At 41.9% G+C, this 18,648-nt stretch overlaps 1 protein-coding gene across 2 annotated transcripts in view; it reads left to right on the top strand.

Annotated features, from left to right (window-relative positions):
• Positions 1 to 18,648, top strand: part of LOC122717058 — a 77,086-nt gene that overhangs the window by 50,043 nt on the left and 8,395 nt on the right. The window contains exons 3-7 of one of the 2 annotated variants that reach the window (XM_043940752.1): positions 827 to 2,571; positions 2,704 to 3,732; positions 4,591 to 5,014; positions 5,754 to 5,854; positions 8,051 to 17,923. In XM_043940752.1, the coding sequence (XP_043796687.1) occupies positions 827 to 2,571; positions 2,704 to 3,732; positions 4,591 to 5,014; positions 5,754 to 5,854; positions 8,051 to 17,923 (13,172 nt within the window). Of the gene's footprint in view, positions 1 to 826; positions 2,572 to 2,691; positions 3,733 to 4,590; positions 5,015 to 5,753; positions 5,855 to 8,050; positions 17,924 to 18,648 lie in introns of both variants that reach the window. The other variant, XM_043940751.1, reaches the window with a different exon arrangement.

Here is an 18,648-nt window from a genome sequence, read left to right as displayed (position 1 = left end):
TTACAACCAATCATTATTATCATCGAATAATAAATCATCGAATATCTTAAAAAATAAGTATTACGAAATATATAATTTTTGGAACAAATAATAAATTATCGAATATATATTTTAAAAAATAAGTGTTATAGAAGTATATAACTTTTCTTTCAAATAAATAAATAACTTCATTTTAAAAAAAGAATCATCAAAAAACTTTCTAGATCTCATACAGATTATATCAAAAAAAGATTTCAAATCAATAATCAGAAATACTTCAAACAGACTTACAACCAATCATTATTATCATCGAATAATAAATCATCGAATATCTTAAAAAATAAATGTTACGAAATACATATAATTTTTCTTCCAATTAAATAATAATTTCATTTTAAAAAAAGAATCACCAAACTTTCCAGATCTCATATAGATTATAAAAAAGTTTTCGAATCGACGATGAGAAATGCTTGAAACGAATTTATAACCATCATTATAATCATTATTATAATAATCATTATTATCATCGAATATTTAAATCATTAAATAATAATTTCATTTTAAAAAAAGGATCACCAAACTTTCCAGATCTCTATATAGGTTATAAAAAAGTTTTCAAATCGACGATGAGAAATACTTGAAACGAATTTATAACCATCATTATAATCATTATTATAATAATCATTATTATCATCGAATACTTAAATCATTAAATAATAATTTCATTTTAAAAAAAGCATCACCAAACTTTCCAGATCTCATATAGATTATAAAAAAAGATATCATATAGGTTATAAAAAAATTTATAATGAATATTTACAATGAATTCGTCCTTCTGAAATTGCAGAAGCGGCCTCGGCGGATGTAGCTGGTAGCAAGACGAACAGCGAGACGGCAGAAGTTTTCGCCGTGGCGAAGTACCCCTCGGCCGCGGCATCGTCGTCCACGACGACCCCACCGTCATCCTTGTCGAGCGTGGACGCCAGGATGGTTGCCTCCGCCCACAATCTCGACGATCCGACCGCGGGCCATCCGGCGAACGTGAACGGCGACCGCCAACAGCAACAGCAACGCGAGGAGAAGCACGGCCACGTGTACAGATCGGCGCAGCAGACCGCCCAGGACAAGAGGAGCAGGCTCAGCAACGTGATCAACAATCTTAGGAAAAAGGTTCCCGACTCGAGGAACGGGGAGTCGGCTGGGAAGAAGGAGGAGGACGACAGGAACAGCGTGGAGAGGAACCTCGAGACCCTGGAAAAGTACGTGATGACGGTGTTGAACGGTGTGATCAAGGACGAGGAGAATGACAGAGAGGTAAGTAAGAAGAAGGAGGCCGAGAAGAAGAAGGAAGGCGACAAGTTGGCCGAGGATCGGGAAGAGGACGAGGATCCGAAGGGTTTGGCCGCCAAGTTCGAACCCTCGAAGCCTAACGAGAGCAGGACAGAGGCAGCCGTCTTCCTCGCGGACAAACCCGACAAACCTGACAAGGAATTCTCTTTGGAGCTTCGTAAAATTGATGCGAGAGGCGAGAACTCTTCGAGGAGCGAGAACTCTTCGAGGAGCGAAGAGTCGGTTTGCGCGGCGTGGAGGGAGAAAAGCCAGGAGAAAAGCCTCCTCCTCCTGTCCGAGGATGCGTCAGGGAAGGAGAGAGAGACCTCTAAGAGAGGGGAAGAGGAGGATAACGTTTGCATAGGTAACGACAAGTGTTCCCCCTGTAAGGAGATAAAATGCGAGGAGCAGTCTGTCCAAGAGGCAGGGAGGAATGATAATCAGGAAGAGGAGAGGAGAGAGAATCGTTCCCTGGGAACGATCATTATGGAGAGATTGAGCGAGAACTTGTCGGATGGTGGAAACGTGGAAGGGAGCCTGGTGGATGATGCGAAAGATGACGAATTGGTTTCTGACAACGTCGAGTTGAGAAACGTGTGCAGAGATTTGTTGAACGATCTGTTGAACGATATCAATCAATTGATCGACGAGAACAGGCGGAATAAAGAGGAGACGAAGGCGCGGTTGGAAGGCATCGAGGAATCCAAAGATTCGTCCAGGATTCAAGATTTCGCTATGACGAGTCTTCATTGTAGTCTGCCCCTGGATAAAGTGGCCTCAGTGTTGCAGAATTGTCAGACGAGCGAATTGCCTGCTCCTCAATCGCCTTGTTCTTCTTCTTCTTCTTCTTCTTCTTCTTCTTCCTCCTCCTCTTCCTCCTCCTCTTCTTCTTCTTCTTCTTCCCAGGGCTCCAAGTCTCCCAGCAAACCATCCTCTCCCACCGTCAGACATCTCTGCCTTTACTGTGATCGCAAGTTCATGTCGATATCCCTGAGGCAACGGCACACCGAGAGAGTTCATCAGCAAGGGGGCGGCAGAAGGTCGGAAAGGAACTCGAGGAAACCGTCGCAGAACTGTCAGTATTGCTCTGATAGATGCGCGGAAAGCTTGGAAGGTCTGTTCCAGCACATGATCGGCACCCATGGAGACAAGTACCATGCTTGTTTGCAGTGCTCTACCAGGTACCTAACCAGGGAGGCTCTAGCAGTTCATATGAACGAGAATCACGGTGTGAATCTCGCGGAGAGGAATCTTCAAATTCAGGTACTATCTGAAGTCAAGTTTTCGAGGCCATTTTTTTTTTTTTTGCCTCTGAATTAAATTCATCCAAAATCTCTTTTCCATACCATACGTTGCAATAAGTTTCCTACCTAATTTTTGCAGTCCCTTTCACAGGAGAAGTTGAAGGAATCCTCTTCCCCCTGCAAGGAGCTAGGCAACCAAAGTCCCCACGACAGGGCAGATCCGTCGAACCACCCCAAAGAGAGAAGAGGCGAGGAAACTGATCACGAACACCGAGCGGAAACCAGTTTGCTGAAACCAATGCACCCGGTGAAAGACAACTTCAGCAATCCGGGGAGCCCGGAGTTCGACAGTTCCTTTTACAGCAGCGTGAGCTGCAACATCCGGGAGAATCTTCTTCATCATTTGGATGGAAAACTTCAGAGCTCGTCGTCTGCTATAGCGTCGAACGGTGTGTCGATAACAGAGGCGAAACCTCAGCAGCAACAATCACAGCAACAACAGTCCTATTACGAGCACAACGTTAATCAGATACAATTCCCGATAGATATATCGTTAACAGCCGCGACACCGGTTTATTCGAAGGAATACAGTAGCGAGGAGTACGAGAATAATAGCGAGTACGCCCAAAAGCCTGGTAAGAGTAATAGGTCCCATCCTAGGCGAGTGTCTTTCGAGAAGTACAACTTTCCTAGGAAATACGACGGGAAAGAGCAGTGGACCTGCTCGATAAAAGATCTCAGCAAGTTTGATATATCCACTCAATTGACACTGAGGAAGAAACAACAGTTGCTCAAGGAGCGTATAAGTCTGAACAGATTGCATCAGCTCACCCTTCTTGGACCTTGCGAGATCGTCCAGAACGAACAGAATCACGGCTCTAAAAGTATCGATATATCTAACAATTCGGGAATAGTTGTCGTTAACGATCCAGATATTGAACAGACATCCCGTTGCGAAGCTCTGAAATCGTCGATGGAGAACAAACACGAATGTTCCGAAGTGAAATCGCTTCAGGGTACCGAGTTCACTGTAGAATTTGGCAACTTTTTGAGGTTAAGGAAATGGGACGAGAAGATGACTATCGAGGCTGCCAAAAATCAGGAAGTTGTTTACGCCGAGTTGACAGGGGAATGGTCGAGGCCGAGGGTCTACATCTGCGGCGCCTGCGCTTCCAAACATGTAAGTTTCCGATGGAGAACTATTGTTTGATCTAAGATCAATTCCATCAAAAAGTATTCCGAGTTGTAATTCTAAACAAATTTCCTTAAATTCATTTTGGAATAAATATTGACAATGTTTGATAATGTTTGACAATGTTTGACAATGTTTGACAATGTTTCACAATGTTTGACAATGTTTCACAATGTTTGACAATGTTTCACAATGTTTGATGTTTGTCATTGGATAGAACTTTCTACTTTGAATTATTCATTCATTGATTTTTTTTTTTTATTACTTTGTATCAATTCATTTTGGAATAAATTGACAAATTAAATTGGAATATTGGCAACGTTTGACAATGTTTGACGATGTTTGTCATTGGATAGAACTTTCTATTTTGAATTATTCGTTCATTGATTTTTTTTTTTTTTTTATTATTTTGCATCAATAGTTTGGTTGCATTTTTGCAGTCTTTCGATCATTGAATGATTTTGATTTACAAGATAACATTTTAAAATAAAATCCATTTAAGATATTTAAGATATTTAACCTTTATCAAGATGTTTGACATTTATAACCGATTAATTAATTAGCCAGATCTCTTGATTGGTAACTATCGATTGAATTGCAAATTGGTGAAAGGACATCTCTTCATATTGATTGACAATTAGCTACCGTCGAACGATTTGATTATAATATTCCTATCCTATTTTCAAATCCATAATGAGCATGTTCGTCGTTGCAATCGTTAATAATTGTCATTACATCGATCGAAATAATTATGGAAAAATTTTTTCACGAAAAAACGAATCTGAACGATCCTGCGCTAAGATTTTTACCCTCATAATTTTTCTGAATAATATTTTATTATTGCAGGTAACCTTGAAAGATATGGAGGACCATAAAGCGATGACTCATCCAAATGTCTGGTGTTCGCATTTCGAGTTCTCCGGTGATCAAAGAGAACTGTATAAACATTTGTTTCTACCAGGAAAGGATATGCCTACAGCAAAAGCAAGAACGGCTATTTTACCAGAAAAGGTGTGCACCAAGTGTTCAAAGAACTGTACGACTTTACCAGAGTTGCATAGGCATATGTTGGAGTGTGGAGGAGATCAAGCTTGGCTATTAGGACTGTTCGGCAATGGAAAGAAAAAGTGCAAGTGGAGACCGTTTGGAAGTCGTAGTAGAAGACGAAGGCAGCGTGGCATGAAGAGAAATATTCAAAATTCTCAAACTCCAAGGGTGAATACTCCTAAAGAAAAACAACCCACGGGACCGAGAGTTAGACCCAGTGATAGTGAGTGATTCTTTCTGCATATTGCATTTTTTTTTTCTGCATATTTTATATATTCTAAAACAAATTTTTTCATAAAAATGTTTATCTTTAATTCAGAAGTTAATAATGTATTTTTAATGGGCAATGTTATTAATTTTATTATATGGAAAAATTCAGGGAGAAATTAAGAGAGATTCTAAATTCTACTTCAATTTTAACTTTGCTTTTTATTAAAACTTGTTTTAATAACAAAAAGGTACAACATATGCGGGAGTTAATAAAAAACGAGCATAAATAGGAACACAAAGAGAATTTGTTAATCGCGTCAGAAAAGCGTTTAATTACTGCACTAATTCGAGCTTTGTTTCATTTAATTGAAATTTACTTATCCGCTGTTTCCTTTTTGCTATGCAATAATTACAGATACCATCACGACATCAAGACATTATAACTTGAAACTTATTAAATATTAATATAACTATTAATATTAACATACTTGTATTAATTATATTTTGTTTATATTCTTATGTTCAAATCGTGCATTATGATAGCTCTTCTATAAATAAATATTAAATGAATATTTAATAAACTGTTGAAGCAGTTTTTGTGATATATTCTTTTGTACATACGAACAATATCAATGATTCATTGTTAATAAAACTTTTCTTTTTCACGTGACATTCACAACAAAGTTTTCATTATTTTAAGATTTTTAATAATTTTGTATTAATAGCTTGTCTATTTTTATCCCTGTTTATAGGGGAAAGCATACAAAAGATGTTGGCCAACTTACCTGCAAAAAGAGCTACCAGAAAAGTGTTGCAAGACAATACATTGAAGACACAGGGTAGACTACGTACTGTAAGTATTAAATATCACTTAAACAATTTAATTAGCTTTGCTTTAAATTGTCAGTTTTAGTGTCTTTGTGTTTCAATGTGAAATAACACCAAAATTATCATCCAAGTGCTATATTGATACTAAGAATTAACTAATATAAATAATGAAATAATATAATATATACTAAAAAAAATTTCCTTAAAACAATTACATAAGAAATAACATTTTATTAATTCTATTCTACATTAATTCTATTAAATTCTAAGATACTTAGAATTATTTTTTATTTCTTCTCATTCTGATTCCAAATTCATATTATATTTAATATTACAATTTAATTATAAAAGAATATCATATCTAACTACATGATACATGAAATATCACAAAAAATAATGTTTTATCCACAACTTTTAATTTTAAGTTGCAAACTTGTACCATTTTTCTCATTCAAAAAATTTCCAAATACAAGTCAATACATCTATATAATAATGTCAAGAACATAGAAACAGAATATTCACCGATTTAGAAAATTATTATTATGTAGACAGATTTTTTAAGAGCCAGAAAGAAATTTATAAAAATACTACCAGTTGAGATATATATATATATATATACACTCAATGCCAATGAAGTGCATCTAAAACATGCACGACATTTGGCGGTTGATTGAAATTAGACGAACGAGCAAACAGTTCGGTTAGTGAATGACCTGGATCCTAGCTATGTACGAAAAAGATGAAACTCGATAATGACAAGGCAATAACACAGACCGGCTCCGGCTGGACGACACAGATATAAGTGGAGTATTGATTATACAACACAGCTGTCCGCACGTGCACATATGTCCAATTCTTGGAGTACTTAGAGTGGATCACAGATACACCCATAGAAAGGATATATGTAATCACGGTGTATATGAGATAGTTTTTACTCCGATTCCAATTGATTCGTGGAAAATTAGAAAATCATTCGAATCGATCTTTTTACCTGAAGATAAATATTTTAAATTTATTACCTCGAGAGTTTTATCTTTAGCTTAAGGCTGTTATTGGTGATATAAGATGCTTTTTGATCCTTTGATCGATCCATTGATTTCTCTAAGTTTTGATATAAACATTTGAATGTTTGAACTGGCTCGAATCGAAAAATCAGGAAATTTAGAAATTTTAGATGGTTTTTTCTACTTTCTTGTAAGAATATTTTTGAGAATAATAGTAATTTTCCAGAATTTTTACCTTCAAATATATTTTTTGGGTATCTTTCTAATTTTTTGGATTAAAAAATTTCATTTCTTCTTCTCCAAAAAAAAAGCAATCCCAGATTACATTGCTCAATGATATTTCGCACTTAAACTCAAGATTAGAAATTTTTTTACGAACGATATAAACAAAAATCATCTCACAAAATTATAAAAAAAAAGATTAAAATCTTCTCTTGTATAAAATTACACACAAATTATATTTCTTATAGACTAAATAGTCACCAGAATGACCAGAGAAGTTCACCTCTAAGTAACTCTCTAGTTTCCACTAAAAACTTCTTCAGCCAAAGAACACACACATGTATACACACAAAAAAAAGATTAAAATCTTCTCTCTTATAAAATTACAAATTGTATTTCTTATGTAAGACTAAATAGTCACCAGAATGACCAGAGAGATTCACCTATAATTATCAAAGAACACACACATGTATACACACAAAAAAAAAATCAAAATCTTCTTTCTTATAAAATTACAAATTATATTTTTTATATAAGACTAAATAGTCACTAGAATGACCAGAGAGGTTCACCTATAATTAACACCTCTAGATAACTCTCTAGTTTCCACCAAAAACTTCCTCAGCCAAAAAACGTACACATATATACATATAAAAAAATCTTCTCTCTTATAAAATTACAAATTAGAGTCACCTCTAGGTAACTCTCTAGTTTCTACCAAAAAATTCTACAGTCAAATTTCCTCAGCCAAAGAACGCACACATGTATATACACAAAAAAAAAGATCAAAATCTTCTCTCTTATAAAATTACACACAAATTGTATTTCTTATATAAGACTAAATAGTCACCAAAGTCACCAGAGAGATTCACCTATAATTAACACCTCTAGATAACTCTCTAGTTTCCACCAAAAACTTCCTCAGCCAAAGAACGCACACATGTATACACACACACTCAAACACAGTACCACGAAGGTTTTACCTGTCTGTACAGGCGCAAACCGGGAGAACGAGGCCGCGAATGGTCGGCGATAATTCAACCGCTTCCCGTATGTCCCGGAACAAGGCCGTCCTGAGGAACAAGCTGCTGAAGAACGCCAAGTCGATCCAACGGAATCGTTGCCGGATCGACAACATATCGGCCGTCATCGAGAGCGTGGTGAGAAATTACACGCCTCGCGACGAGAGGAGGTCGGGCGACAAGTTGGAGGATGTCGGGGGGGAGGGAGGAGGGGTCACCGTCGATAGAAAAGAAACCAAAGAGAGGGATCCCATCGCGTTGGATGCGTGCACCAACGTTATTGTTCCGGACGAGACGAGGGGCGGCAGAGGTAATAAAGTGGCGAGGGGGCCGAGGGTGTTGGGCAAGAGAAGGAACGTGAGGGCGAAACTGAGCGCTTTGGATCAAGCTAAGAGGACTGGCAACGCCTTCAAGGCGTCCAAATCGTCGTCCAGAGCCGCCTCCTCGAGGAATCTCACCTCGGAAACGAAGGGAGAGCCGGGTTTCGAGGCCGCGAAACCGACCTCCTCCTCGAAAACCAAATTCTCTCCCCTCCCTGGGGGGCTGGAGAACGAGATCTCGGAGTTGGCCGACACAGAGGTTGATCCAGGCGAGAAGTCGAAATCTCCTAGCCCATCTATTAAAGGAAAACCTTCCTCTTCCTCCTCCTCCTCTTCCTCCTCCTCCTCCTCCTCCTCCTCCTCCTCCTCCTCGTCTTCATCCGTTCAGACCACGCCTAAAAGGAAACGGCCGGTGGATCCTGTTGCTTCGTTGAACGCCTCCATCAAAGCCAAGTCCCAGCTGAGGACCCAGGATGGGAAATTCGCGAGGAATCCCAACAAGGAGTTCCTGTCCCCCGTTCACAAACCACCCGGTGAGATGAGGTGTCCCGTTTCCGGCCGGTTGACGGCGAAGCTGAGGAACGGCGAGGCAGGGGGAGGAGGGGGGCAGCAGGAGTCGTCCGTCACGAGGTCGAAATTGAGGGAGATGTTCAAGAGCGGCAAGGATGGCAACGAGCAACAGGTGGCGGCGCCGAAGAGGATCACGAGGCTCTCCTCCGACAGCGACAAGATGCCCACGTTGGAGCCCGCCGTCCTCCAAGCGTCCTCCAACTCGTCCAACTTGGAGGAGTACTCGGAGGCGTCGGCCAACGTGGATCTACCGATCCTGTCCCCGGCCACAGCCACCTCAGGCCAGGAGAAAGTAAGCCTGCCGCGTGGCAAGGGTGCGATTGTCGGCAGGAACTTGGGCGGAGGGAGAAGCTCGGAGGCGGAAGGCGAGAGAATGGAGATTGAAGGGAGAGGCAGGGAGCGCGAGGTGGAAGAATCGGAGAGGGATGAAAAATCGGTAAAGGGGAGGAGGGCGAGGGGGGAGAGCGCGAGAAATTTGGACGTTTCGAGGGAGGAAGGGAGAGTTAAGGAGAAATTGAAGAGGAGAAGCGCCCCGGCAAGGATAATACTACAGGAGGAGAGGAGAGGTGAGAAGAAGAGTGGGGAAGAGGCGAGGAGGGAAGCGAAACAGAGGAAGGAGGAGGGGAAATTGGAAACGAGAGGCAGCAAGACGAAATTGGAGAGAGCGTTGGTCGTGGTGGATGACAGCCCGTTAAAGATTCAGAGCGTCCCTTTCGAGGTGAAGAAGTTGATAGGGTCGGACAGTAAGGAGGACCTGTTGACGAAGTTGGCGTTGACGTCGAGGATCGCCACCTCGAAACGTTGCCTCAGACAGCCCGTAAAATTCAAATTCGAGCAGGAGAGAGGTAAATTTCGCAGGGATTTGGATTTGGAAGGGGCCCAACTTGATTCGGGATCCGTCTCGGACGCTTCCACGAAGAAGGAGAAGTTGGACGCCAGGAGGAAGTCGTTGAGGAAAACGGAGAAGAAGGAGAGGATTATTGGGTCTAAGGATGAGAAAGCGTTGGAGGACGGTTGTAACGGGATGAGGGAGGGGGCGGTGAACGAGGCGAGAACGGCGGTCAGGGGGCGAAGGAGCAGCAGTCTGTCGAACGAGGGTAAATCATCCTGTCAAATGTCCGACTGTCAAAACAAGTCGGAGCTCGAAACGGTGGACAAGAGGCAAACTAGGGGCTCGTTGTTGAATTCCTCCGAGGGTGAAGTCCAAAATCACGAGCTCGTGGACGTCGGCGGGTCGACGAAGAGGAACAGTTTTGGAAAAAGGCGAGGTAGAATTAAATCCGTGAGCAATCTGGAAATGATCGATAAAAAGAGCATCGAGGCGTCAAAGAACGTGGTGGCGGTGGTGGTGGAAACTGGCAAGAGTGATTCGGCCGAGGTTATCGATAAAGTTAATTCGGTGGAGCAGAACGAGGTAAACACTGATTGCAAAAAGGATGTCGCGAGCGGGGAGATTAAGGTAGCGAGGAGCAAGGAAGAAGGGAACGAGAAAGCGTTGTCCAACTGTTGCGAGAGGGAGGAATCGAAAGAAATTAGTAATTTTTCAGGGAACGGTGAGGCAATCAAGGTGAATGAGAATTTAAATTTACAATTGGAAACGAGCAACTCCATGGACAGTGGTAAGGAGAACGCGTTGGAAAAGCCTGCACCCGTTCAAAAGTTGAAAGTTGGCAGGCCCAGGAAATCGTGGGGGGTCAAGAAAGAGAGAGTTTCGAAAAGATCTTTGAACAACGTAATTGGCATTCTTACAGAAGGAATGAACATCCCGGCAGAGGCTCAACAAAATGTTTTAAACGCGCAAACAACCGTGGACAACGTGGAATCTAACGTGGAATCTTTTCAAAACAACGTTCAACAATCCAGCGATGAAACCTCGATCAAGTCGCAAAATTTGGATAGAAATGTTAAATCATCGAGAAACACCGTTCAAGAGTCGATGAATAATTTCGATCAATTGATCGAGAGTACGTCTCCCGTTCAGAAGGTTGCCGCGGAAAATTTGAAGCGGGATCCCGAGGTTCCAGAAACTTCCATCAAGGATTCGAACTTGGAACTTAAATCAATGGAGAACAATCGAAAAGTGGAATCGTTCACCAAAGATGCGACTGGGGAACAACCAATGTCCCCAACCAACGATATCATTTTGGATTTGTCGAGGAGGAAGCAGAAGGGTAAAGGGTCGTTCTTAGAGAGAATAGTTTCGAAGATAGCCAAACAGAAAGATGCTTTGCTCGAGGGTGAGGTTGGCTCTCTATTGGACACCGCTGCTGACGAACTCACCAGCATATTGGAGGAAGTAGGGCCTGCTTTCACAGAGGTCGGTATCGACAATTCAGCTGAACCGAAAGTTAAAAGTAAAACACAGGAGATTCAAGTTCGAGATAACAACAAGCAACGAGAAATTATCAAAGAATCGACTAATGAGAATATTTTAACACCCGATACTTGTGATAAGAATTTGTGTGAAAACGATGATTCTGGTGTTGATGAAACTGAACTGAAAGGGAGGGCAAACTCGATGGAGGAGGAACGCGTTAAAAAATTAGAGACCAACGTTTGTGACGTAGAAGATGGATTTACGAATGCTTGCAAGAAAGAAGAAATTGCTGATAAACGGATAGAAACGAAATTGCGAGAAGAGAAACAAGACACGAGAAACGAGACATGTTCGGGCGAGAAAGTGACACGCCATAATGAAATCGTCGTACATTCTGATGAAAGTGAAATTCGATTATCCGTTGCCGAGAACGTTGGTTTGGATTCTCTGCAAGAAGTGGAAAGTTCTTCCGTGGAGAATTTGTCGAGGCCGGGAGAAGAATCGATGAACGAAGAGGTGGGCGAAGAGACAAGGATGAAAAGGAGGTCGAAAAAGAGGGGATTGGAGAGGAAATCGGCAAAGAAGAACAAAAGAAAGTCCGTTGAGTCGGCAGGTAATAATACAGAGGAGAATTTAATTTCCGAGAATTTGCATTTGACCAATGACGTGGCGAGATCAATTGAGAAATCAAAGCAAGTGCCTTCTACCAAAGAAAACATTAAAAACGACTTATCTACTGAAATTAACGAAAATAGAATAGAATGTTACGCGAAGGAAACTGACGCATCCGAAACAACGGATTCGATGGACAAAAAGGATATACTGGAAAATTTTTGTGAAAATAATAAGAATTCCGAAGACGATTTAGAAGAACACGTAGCCACAAATGAAGAAGAATCCGTTGCCAGTGTTGTGACGAGAAATGAGGAGAAGAAATCGCACGTGGAAACGTTGGATCTGTACTCGAAAGTCGAATTGTCAACGAGAAGATCTTCCAAGAAACCTCCTCATGAGGAAGGAAAAACGAATGAATTTATCGATGGAAAAACAGAATTGGAATCAATTGATCCTCCCGCAGAGGAAGTATCGTCGGAGAACGCGACCAGAGGATCGAGGAGAAGGTCTTTCAGAACGAAATCTACGATTCAATCTCGAGACGAGGAGAGAAGCGAACAGGGAACTGAAACCCCCGAGACCCCTGCACCAACCGTTGAAGAAAATCCCGAAGTGCCTTCGGAAGAGCCGTCTAAAAATCTTGAGATCACGAGAAACGAAGTTCCAAATATCGAAACGACAACGTTCTCAAACACCTCATTGGAAGCGCCAATAATAACGAATCGAGATAGAGATGGGACGGGTGAAGAGGGCAAAGTTGTACAAAATCGATCGGTCTGCGAAGAAACCGACGTGCCGGTTGTCAAAGTGCCAAAGAAGCGTGGTAGGAAAAAGAAATGTTTGACGATTGACAAATCCCAAGAGAGTACAAAAGATTCGAAATCGTTCGAATCGGTAAACCAACTTCCTAGAAGATCTTTGAGAACGAACAGAGCGTTGGTGAGCTTTGAGGAGGGCGAGGATCGGAGCAGCAAGAATTCCGGCAACAACGATCTACGGATCGCTACAGATCTACGTGTGACTCCAGGGCCGAGTCTAGAAACGTTCAAGGTTCCAGAGGTGACGGAGATGTTGCAACACACGAAGAAGAGAACGTACAAAAGAAGATCGGCCGTTGACGAGGGCCAGCCGGATAATCAGAGTAATTCCCAGCCGGAAGTCGAAACGAGTGGCGTGGAGTGCCAAGCAGAGGTAAGCAAGATGGAGAAGGAGGAAGAATCAGGATCCCCGGAAGATGGAAAACTCGCCTCGGTCTCGGAACAATCCGATCCAGAGAAATCGAACTGGACGCCCGTTGACCCGATTCAGACAGGTAAAACTAGGTCGTCGAAGAGGAAGCAACTATCCACGGAGGACTTGTCCGGCCAGGAGGTGCGATCGAATTCCGTGCAAGCCGGGAGCGCGGAAAATTTGTCAGAGGCGTCTTGTACGAGCGATTTCAGTTATTTGAGAAGGAAACGTTTCTCGAAGAAGAGGAAGGAGTTGCGTTCGGAAGAAGTGCAGACCGACACCTCTATCACCGACTCGGAATCGGAAAGGAACACGGACAGGAGGCAGAGTTTGAAGAGGAGGGCCAAGAAGAATATATCGTTCTTCGCGGAATTCTACTTGATGGACGATTTCGACATTCCAATGGATATACAGGATTGCGTGAGGCGAGACGAGAGGAAGAAGGATGATGAAGAAGGCGATCGAGAATCGTTAGAGTCTGGATCTAAACGCGAGGATAGAGCGGGGGATAAATCATCGATGGAGGGAATCGAGCGTTCGAACGAAATGGCGGAAGGCGAAAAATCGGGAGACGAGGTTCCTGCGAAGGAAGGGAACGCGATGGAGGACTCTGATAGGTTGATCGTTGAGGATGAAGAAGACGGGGAGGAGGAGGAGGAGGAGGAGGGGGAGGAGGAAGGGGAGGAGGAGGGGGACGAAGAAGAGGAGGAGGCGAAGGAGGATGGGGAGAAAATGGAGGACGAGAGGTTGGTGAACAGCAGGACGGAGGATGATTTCCAGACGCCGAAGAAGAGAGGGGCTGGTAATTACGTGGTTGTCCACAAGAAGACGGGTGAGATACTGATCGTGGAGAAGAGGAAGAAGCTGACGAAGGAGGCTGCCAAGTTCTTCTGCAATGTTTGCACAACTAGTTTCACGAGGAAGAGCTCTCTGAAGAAGCACAACCAGTCTCAGTCTCATTTATCGCAAAAGTCGAAAAAGGATAAAACGTTCTCCGCGGAGAATGGAAGCGAAAATGCAGACGATCCTTGCGCACACACTGGTCACAATGATACTTCGAGCGATGAAAATAGAAGCGTGACCGACGAATCATCGGTAAATGTTTCTTCGAAGGAGGACGATGCTGAAAAAGTGGTGGTTCACGGTGCAAATTCCATCGTTGATGACCGGATGGAATTGGATCATACGAATTCAATCTGCTTCGCCGATCCCTTGGAACAGGATTCCTTGACCACCTCTCAACCCCATCATCAACGCATACTCGAAGACGAACTTTTGGACGAGGAAATCTGTAAGATCACCGAGAACATGAGCCACGACGAGTACGTTATCATGGATCAAATCAGCCCTGAATCCACGTCAACCCCTATAAAAATGGAAGCCAAAAACGTGGAGGAAATTGGCAAGAAGAGGAAGTACGAAAAGAGGAAGGAGAAGGCGAGGGAAAGGAGTCCAATCGAGGGGCAAATCATTTTGGATAGGCCTGTATCGGAGAACCCTAAGGAAAATTCATCGTTGGCGCGCGTACTAGATGCAAGCATGTCCATCAAAATTGTAAATTCTTCGCATTTTGACGCGACAGAGTCATCCGACGTTGCAAATATATTGGAGGATCCGCTCAAGAATCCTGTTGGGAACAATATGGAATTAGCAGGAGGAAGTGTTTCAAGGATGGAAAAGAACGATGATTTTCAGGAACGGTGTTTGGATTGCGCTCGAAAATTGGAAGAGAGGCAGGAGGATGTGGGAACAGGGGACCCACCAATGAACAGAGAAATGGCGAGTGAAATGGCGAATGTTGTATATACGAGTATAAATTATAAATTAGATACCAACGATAAGACTGAGAATTTTTCAAATGTTAGGTTAGACGATAGAGACGAAAAGGATCAGCCGTGCGAGCGTGTAAGTTTAAAGTTGACCATAAATAAACGAAGTATAGAAGCTTGCAAAGAAATCGATTCTGAGAGCAGCAACAGCTTCAAGTTGAATTACTTGAACACGTTTGATACCGATCTCGACGACGTTGTTAATAGCAATTCGAAGAAAAATTATGAAAATAACGCGTTGGAGATTGAGCCGAACAACGAATCCGATAATTCGAAAACCGAAGTTGGCGGTGAATTTGATCAAAACTCGAGCCCTGGCTTGTCCAAAAGTTTCAAGACGATGGACGATGGAAAGAAGAATTTGGGGAATAATCCTGAACTGGACGGCAACGGTTTCGAGGAAGAAAGCACAACGATGAATCGTGAATCGTTCCTAAGAGACGACGAACAGAACGAACCCGAGAGAACGCCACGACACGGGAGATCGAAGAAAGGTAGACCCAGGAAACACGCGCAGGAGGCGGAAAACGGGTCGAAAACGGAGTCTAAATCTAAAACCTCTGCCAAATCTAAAATTAATCAAAATAAATTCGACGATATCTCAAGTGACAAAAACCCGATCGAATCTTCGAAAACTTTCGACACCGATGAAAGGTTCAGGTGTTGGACATCCTCGTCGAAATCGGATGAAGATAACGCATTAAAGAACGACGATAAATACGAACCTGATAGAATTGCGGCGAAAATCGAATCATCTAAACCTGAATCACTGGGTGAAGAAAGTACTTCCGAAGGGAAGAAGAAGTCGACGAGGGAGGACGATCGAATCGAATCTTTCCGTTCCGTGGACGACTACGACGAGGCTTCGTCTTCGTCCAGCCTCGCCGACAAACCGTTGTCGCAAGTCTTGTTGGAAAGAGAAGGGAGATTAGAAATGTACAAGAGACGGGGATCTCTCCGCGTAAACATTCCGCAACATTCTGAAACGAGATCGAAAGAGGGATCGCAAGTCGGGGATATTGACACTGGTGAAACGAACGAACGTGATATCGATGATAATTCATTGGACGAGTTGAGCGAGAATCGAAAAGATGGTAAAAAGAGGTCGACGAATAACGACGAGTTCCTGGGGATCGCGTCGGACGAGGAAGCTGAAAGAACGTTGAAAGATTCCGATAAGGATTCGAGAAGTTCGTCGGAATCGGAAAACGAAGGGAATTCGTCGATGGAAAACGATAAAGAGGTGTACGAAGGGAAAGTGACGAGTCGGAAATCGGGCATCGATCGTGAAAATTCGAGCAAAAAGGCGCCAAGGAGTCGCAAATATTCGAACAATCAGAAGGGATCGAGAGGGAGGAGATGTTGCGTAAGGAGTAAGATAAATAGCGATCTTAATAGCGAAAGCGACGAGAGCGAGGTCGAGGATAAGATCGAGTCGCAGAACAAGAGCAAAATAGTGAAAAGCGTGTTTGGCAGAGTGTTTGGCAGCGGTGAAAAGCCAGACAAAGTGAAGGAAGTGTTGAACGATTGGGTGTCCAAATCGGAGGATGACTCGGATCTCTCGAGGACAGGTTTTAGATTCTCTAACGAAGCTAAGAGCAAAGAGTCCTCCAGCGACAAAAAAAGGCACACATCGTTTACCCCTTCTAGTTCTCCCAGCAAGCGTTCTGGGAAAAAGTTGAAAAAAAGTTCTTCCTCGGCGGAGAGAGGCAAAGAGACAAGTCTGACACTGGAAGAAGAAGAGGAGGAGGAGGAGGAGGAGGAGGAGGAGGAGGAAGAGGAGGAGGAGGAAGAAGAAGATCAAATGGAGCATCGTTCTTCCAGAAAGCATTCGAAATCGAAGAACAACTCCGGTAACAGGAGGAAGCACGATGTAGATTACTTCTTGTCTTTACCATCTACCAAATGCAGACAAAGTAAGAAGAGGGCTGAAGAATTAATTTCGAGAACTTTCGAGGACGATTACCTGGATTTGATTGGCAAAAGCCAAAGATCGTTGAAATACAAGGAACCGAATTATGGATTGAGGAATCAAGGCAAGCCTGACTTGTTGATCAAGGACAGTGGCTACGGGTCCTTCAACTATGATGAGGATTCCTCCAAAATGGTCGCTTTGGAAGAGTCTGTAGAAGATGATCAGAAGGCCAAAAGAAGGAAATTATCATGTTCCAGGAAGAGTAAAGGCAAGGGTGAAGAAGAAGGTTGGAGGGATCTGACGAATGATAGGAGAAGTTTGGAGAATACCAAGGATTTAGACGAAGACAAGGAAGACAATTTCGTCAAGGATTTCCCTGAGGCAGAACCACCTCTGGCTGGAGGTAGACTATCAGTTGACCTAGATTCTTCTCGTAGTTGTAGCAGTCTGGCGCCCAGTAGCGTGAGGAATAGATCCCCGAGTATGGACAGAAACTCTCAAACCACTAGAAACTCTGATATGAACGACGAAGAAGATGAGAATATCGCCCACAGACGAATATCTCCTTTCTTCGTCTGCGGGACACCTAGAAGTTCCGTGGAGAGTAGCTCGAACAGTGAAAACGAAGAACAAGATGAGACATTAATCGTTAACCAGGTTGCAACTAGAAAGAGAAGTTCAAGCGAGTTTTCTAGCGAGAAGATTGTGATCAGATCGCCTTCTTCGATCCACAAGAGCGAGGTCGTCACTATAGCACCCACCGACGCCATAGAAGACAACGCTTTGGATGTTCCACAGGAGATAGAGGTGGCGAAGCCTAGACAGGGCAAGGTATTGAATTTTGACGAGGAACTGTTTGTCGAGTGTTGCTCCAGATTGAAAGCCACCACTGAAAACGAACTCAGAGGCGCTAAGAAGATCAAGCTTGATCACAATGAAGGTTATCATAAGAAGGATGATCAGCATCAAGGATTCAGAGGGCCTAAGGATCGATGGAGGGACGTGGAGAGTCAGAACAGTTTGGGAAGTCTATTGGAATCGGTAAATCAGGTGAGTATTTGATCTGAGAATGATTTAATTTTTGCATCCTTGTTAGAATATTTGTTTTATGGTGAAAAACTTATTTTGATACAAAGAATATTAAATAAATTATAAAAATGTGTTTTATAAATTAACAAATGTTTTAATATTATATTTCCTTTTCTTATATTATATATGTCATTTTTTACACATCTTTGCATGATTCTTTTCACATTTTTTTTTTCTTTTTTATAAATTTCTCTTGTCAGCAATGTTGATCAAAAATGAGGTTGATTATGTATCTATCAATCAGCAAATATTTAAAAGATTAATTTAAAAATTTAATAAAATATTTCAAAACCAAATTTGAAATAGCTAGGTAAGTTAACAGCATATTTTTTAATATTTAAATATATAATTTTTATTCTTCGAATTGCAAAACTCTTTTAATGTATCACATCGCAACAATTCTACACTTTGCATGCAAAACTTTTTTTCTTTTTTCAAATTATTTGCTATTTCGCTTAACTATCTTATAATACGTGTTATATGTTCTAGCTAAAAAACAACTTTCAATTCACATCTGCAATTTTCATTTTCTTTTATAGATACTTATAGAATTTTTATCTGTAAGGGTGTTTCTTAAAAAATATATATATATATATATAATAATAATAATAATTTCAATAAGAGAATAAAAATACAAACTTTTCTAATTATTTTTTTCTTTAAATTCGAAAAACAAAGTCACATAA

The sequence above is a fragment of the Apis laboriosa genome, unplaced genomic scaffold, assembly GCF_014066325.1.
Source record: "Apis laboriosa isolate Shangri-la unplaced genomic scaffold, ASM1406632v1 scaffold4_cov146, whole genome shotgun sequence".
NCBI classification, from domain to species: Eukaryota; Metazoa; Arthropoda; class Insecta; order Hymenoptera; family Apidae; genus Apis; species Apis laboriosa.
This window is presented reverse-complemented; position numbering and strand designations above follow the sequence as displayed.